This window comes from Zerene cesonia, chromosome 29 (genome assembly GCF_012273895.1).
Source record: "Zerene cesonia ecotype Mississippi chromosome 29, Zerene_cesonia_1.1, whole genome shotgun sequence".
Taxonomy (NCBI): domain Eukaryota; kingdom Metazoa; phylum Arthropoda; class Insecta; order Lepidoptera; family Pieridae; genus Zerene; species Zerene cesonia.
In genome coordinates this window covers 5,542,878-5,548,357 of record NC_052130.1, presented here as the reverse complement: position 1 = coordinate 5,548,357, position 5,480 = coordinate 5,542,878, and the positions used below count along the sequence as shown (strand labels likewise).

Sequence of the window (5,480 nt, the reverse complement as noted above, 5' to 3'; positions counted from 1 at the left end):
AATTATCATCAAATAATATCATTGTGTTATACGTATTAAGTCGAAAAAACGCATTTTTATTAATTTATCCCTTTCTATAAATTATCAATATGAAGCAAAAAATATTCACGCCATATATTTTAATACGAAAATGGAATAACAACGAAAAAATCACGTTTTCATATTGTCTTCTATTACTATATATTGATTACAAAATGTGGTAACATTACTCGAACAACATAATTTGTTTACATCGGAATGAGACTATGTACCTATTTACAATGAATATAAATAAAAATCTTAACTATCGTATGTTCTATTTCTATTGTAAAGCAGTGGTTTTGTACCAAGGCACGTTTGATTGTCATTATTTCTCTATCGATACGGTATAGCTCTAGGTTGCCGATAGAAACATTAAAAGTTAGTAAGTATAACCTAACCTATAGTTATTACTGAGAAATGTTGTCTCGGTGACATCACAAAGACGTCAAAAATATACTTATTTTTCGAAATGTGAATGTGGAAAGAAATTTAAAAATGCAAATAGTTTACAATTCTATCTTTTTGTGATAGTAAATTAATATCGTTTATCACATAGGACAAAAGTTATAATAGCTTCATAACATTCATTTATTATGTTCATGGTTTTAACGTATATATAATAAGATCAATAAAAATATAATCCCTATATATTTTAATTTATTATGACACATATCTGGTAAACGTCGCTTTGGAATAATGGCATTTCGTTTCAATATTATCACAATACTAAATATTATTCTAATGTTACGTTTTCGGTGGCCTGCAATGTAAAGATGAGCAATCGTATATTAGAAATAAGTATTTTTATCGTCCATTTACATATGATTATACTTCGTTTAATATAAATATCAAAATATCTCTTCATAATTATATGGAAGACCATTGTTCTACTTTAAAACGACTCAAAAGGATGTGGTTTAATATAATTAAGGATTTATAATTTGATATATATTTTTGCTATATTTTTTCGAGTCAAATACTCAAGTAAATTTAACAATACGTAATAAATTATTTATCAAATCTTTGACTATGTTAATTATCATAGTATGTTCTTATAAAAATGTGTACTATATTTACTATATTGCGCAAAACTTATTAAAGCAATAATGTAATGGTTTTCATTTTATTTACCTTATTATTGATTTATTTACTTATTATTGTAACATACATAATATTACAATTACACTTAAATCACATCACATCTTGCAGAAGAATCTTTATCGTAGATTTGAAGTTACACTCTGAATAATTGAATATCTTAATTTGGATAAAATCTAGCATACCAGTACAATGTATATGAACAAAATATAATAATTATTATACTATTTTAAAGTTTCTAAATATATATAACTCAAAGGTGACTGAGTGACATAGTGATCTATCAACGCACAGCCCAAACCACTAACGAATCGGGCTGAAATTTGACAGTCAGATATATGTTATGACGTAGGCATCCGCTTAGAAAGGATCTTGATAAATTACCACAAAGGAATACCACGGTTTATTAAGACCGCGCGGGCGTAAACGCGGGCAATAGCTAATATAATATATAACACTAGTAAGATAACAATTTAAGCGTTAGACTGATTCCGTTTCTTCGGCGGGGGGGTTGGAGCTTTTTCGTTCGCCGGCGGCAAATCGCAGGTGTTTCTCCTTTTCGACTGGTACAAATAGGAATTCCTCGGCGAAAGCACTAGATCGTAGTTATATCTAGTGGGCAGGGGGTTCGGTTCCAGGTTATTGTTCTCGCTGTCCAGGTCTAAACTCCGGTGGGACTGCTTTATTGGCAGCGGCGGCGGCTCTTCCTCATCTTGGTTTGAGTCAGTGGTTCCTATATTATATAACGATTTTATTTTTGTCCCATTTGACGGACGAGAAACGCGATTTTATTGGAAAAATAAAACGCGTTTAAAATCCGTTATAAAGTTAATTAGTCCTAATCAAAATTCAGCTAAACACTCGAATAAAAAACAAATCATGCTCGAACGTGCTTCTTTCATGAACTTTATAGGTAATTTTAAAATGAGCAGCATTTGGGTAAGATTTAGGTTAAATAAAAACCTCTGCGCCAGTCATAATTAATTTATTTAACACAAGTGCTTCAACACAAATTAACAATGTTAGTTAAGTTATCGAAAGACCAATTCCATAAATGGATGATTAAAATCTCAAAGCACAGTTTAAATAGTACTATCATATAAATATAATGTCAAAGGTAATCTTTAAATGCTTCTGCTGTTTGGTTACAAGCAATCTCGTCATAAGATATGTGAATGTCAAAATTTTAAATCTAACTGTGAATTGAAAAGCATAAATAATATATGTCCCAATGTGTAATTAATCCTAGAATATTTTATCTCTTTGGTCTATTCCCTGTGCTTCAACATTCCAGCCTTCTCTTTCTTTTGTTTCAGATAGTAAGAGAGGGCATTTCACGTACTTCTGAGTGGATATCGTGAAATCAGCACTAAAGGTTCGTTTCTAATAGTCTCATATAAATCAAAATACTTGTTTATATTCTGTAACGTATAACGTAAGGTAATTTAACTTAACTGGTTAAACCATTAGCCGTCTCTTTCTTTTGTCTTTAAAAACATGAGATAGCATAACTAGTCAGTATTATACGGCCATAAAGAAACGAACCTTTATTCCAAATATGATGTAACATGCGTTTAGTAATTAATGCAATGCGAGCGAAGCGATAATAAAAGTTAGTACAGTTATCCTGCAAAGTGGAGATACATGAAAATGAGCCATAATTTAAGTGCAATAAGGTCCATTTGACGACATTGTTTTTGTTAGGTATACAATGTGATATTATTAAATATTACTTCACAGTAACAGATACAATATAATAATAAGAGATGAAAAATATAAAACCTCTTTCAAAATGGAATCGGTAATAAATTGTGAACCGTGCTAACATAAAAGAAATAACATTCGCTTATAGTTTCTCGCCCACACAATGATGTTTATAATCAATTTCACCCAGGGGCGTTATCGTCACGTCTTAAATCAGTCACGATTCCAGGATGGAAATGTGATGGCGCATGACGATCTATAGAACACTTTTTCCACGCTGGAATAAATACTGCTTTATGACGTCACGGTTCCCCCAGAATCGATTGAGTACAGACATACATCCAAACAAGACACCATGCTATCATGCTTTGTATAAACTATTATTTTAAGTAAAGTAAAATAATTATTATTTCGCGGTTTTGTTAAAGAAAGGTAAATTTTACTATTATTTTCTAGAAATGGATATACTAGACTGAGAGTGTATCGAATCAGGATTTTAAATGGTCAATCGTATATCTTTAGCATAAAGAGGTTGTCTGGTAGAGATCGCTTTTAGCCATACGGACGACATTTGTGCACTAGTTTTAAGTTGTTTTCTAATTACAACCGTTTTGTATTTTTGTAAATGTATACATAATAAATAAATAAATCAAGTCGAAAATTGTAGTCATCTTTCTTAATAGTAGATGGATTACTTTTTGTACTCAACTTTACTGATTCTAATATATTAATAGCTTATTTTGTACTGTAATAGTATAACGACTTTGATTTATAAAAACCCTCAGTGTCTATAATCAATAAACTAAAATTAACTCCCGTTGCTGACTACCAGATGGCGTTATTCAATATTTAGCGCGATAATCATTAATGTGGTATGCTAAACTTTTATAAATAAATAAACATACATATAAATACATAGATAAAAACAAAAACCCAAAAACCTAATAATATACTAACAAACCATTAGATACATTAACAATAAAATAAAAACAACAACAATCCGAGCCCTAAAACAACAAACCAACAACCCATGCATCAACATTTCGCGCCAAAATGGCCGCCGTTACCTAGCGAGTCCCGGTTGGACGGCGGTTCGGATGACGTCACGAAACTCGTCCGCTGCGACAGTCGCCGCTCGACGTCCGCGCGGAGCGGACGCTCCGTCACCAACTGATCAATTCATTTTAAGCTCAGTATCGGTGCTTGTATGTATAGACAGTTTGTGAGTTTTTTTTTACTAATTGAAGAAAGAAAATCTTTCATAAAATATGGTTTTATTCCACTTTAATTTTAGCAATTATTTACTTTAACAATTTAATAAACAATCAATGACATTAGAATTTGAAAAATCCTACTTCAATATGAATATAATTATATTCTAAATTAATAAAGACCAATAAATCGGTTTCATTTATAGACTACTGATCTGTGGAAGGCATAAAATGAAACAAAATTTGATATTGTCGTTTTTATGAGTTGAAATCATAATAATTATAAAGCATAGTTGTTAAATTTTATTTGGTCATGATCAGCTTTCTAAGCCACGTACATATATACATACACGAATAAAGTACGAATAAAATGCAATACTAAGCGTTTAAATGATTTATAAGCTAAATTATTTATAGTATTGAAATAATTCAGCGTTTAAATAGTTGACAATAACACCGAATCACAAGCTCAAAGCAAACTGTTTCTTACCTCTGACGGTTTGATGATGTTTCTTCAAACCGTCATATATTTTATAGTTCAAGTGTCAAATGAGACAGCAGAATAAAATAATCGATCACAGGTTCGAATCCAGTCTCGTGATCAATTTTATTCTCTTATACAAAAAATATGAATTTATATGAGATAAAGCATATAAAGCATTTGAATTCTCTAACACTAAAAATTAAATACTTTTTATGTGTTTTTTTTTTGAAGACCTAAAAAAAATACGCTGAAAAGGCTTCTTTTGAGTCAATAGTTTCTCTACTATTTATATATTATCATATCTCGTATATATCGTAAATAAGCCAAATAATCTCACCTCCTGTCTTATCTAGACCTATCTACACTTCTATACTAATATTATAAAGAAAAAGAATTTGTATTTTGGTTTGTTTGTTTGTAATGGATGGAATGGAAACTCAAAAACTACTGGTTAGATTTTAAAAATTCTTTCACTATTAGCTGCAAATTCGTTGAGTGGCATAGGCTATATATGTGCTGACTAGCCGCTTATAAAACTGCTCGGTCTATATTTAGTTGCCCCATATCTAACTAGGGAATAGGCTGATACTGTATACAGCTTTTATAAGCTAAATAGAATTCTTAATAAATCCTAAACGACCTCGACTCCCTCAAAGGCGACTGTTGTATCAAGGTTCGTCGACTTTCTACTGTTATCGCTTATAAAATTTCTCTGATATGATATATATTATTTCATTATTATTTATGCCGTACAAGGGGTTAGGCTATATGTTGATAGCCAATCCCGAACACCCTCACCTCTTGCCGCAACTCCCGCAAAGGCGAGACTGTTGTGTCGAGGCTCGACGAGCTGATGCTGTTGCTGTTGAACGCGCTCGCGATTGCCGTGTTGATGGCGCTGTTGATTGCGTTGTTGACGCCGTTCGTTGTCGCCGTCGTGTACCATTGGCTGCCGCTGGATT

General features: G+C 31.7%; 1 protein-coding gene across 1 annotated transcript in view; it reads right to left on the bottom strand.

Annotated features, from left to right (window-relative positions):
• Positions 1-5,480, bottom strand: part of LOC119838032 (dedicator of cytokinesis protein 1) — a 48,383-nt gene continuing 42,903 nt past the window's right edge. Inside the window, exons 36-38 of the mRNA XM_038363845.1 lie at positions 5,317-5,473; positions 3,891-3,993; positions 1-1,852 (exon numbers count right to left, since the gene is read on the bottom strand). Of these exons, the coding sequence (XP_038219773.1) occupies positions 1,593-1,852; positions 3,891-3,993; positions 5,317-5,473 (520 nt within the window). The 3' untranslated portion in view covers positions 1-1,592. The remainder of the gene's footprint in view (positions 1,853-3,890; positions 3,994-5,316; positions 5,474-5,480) is intronic.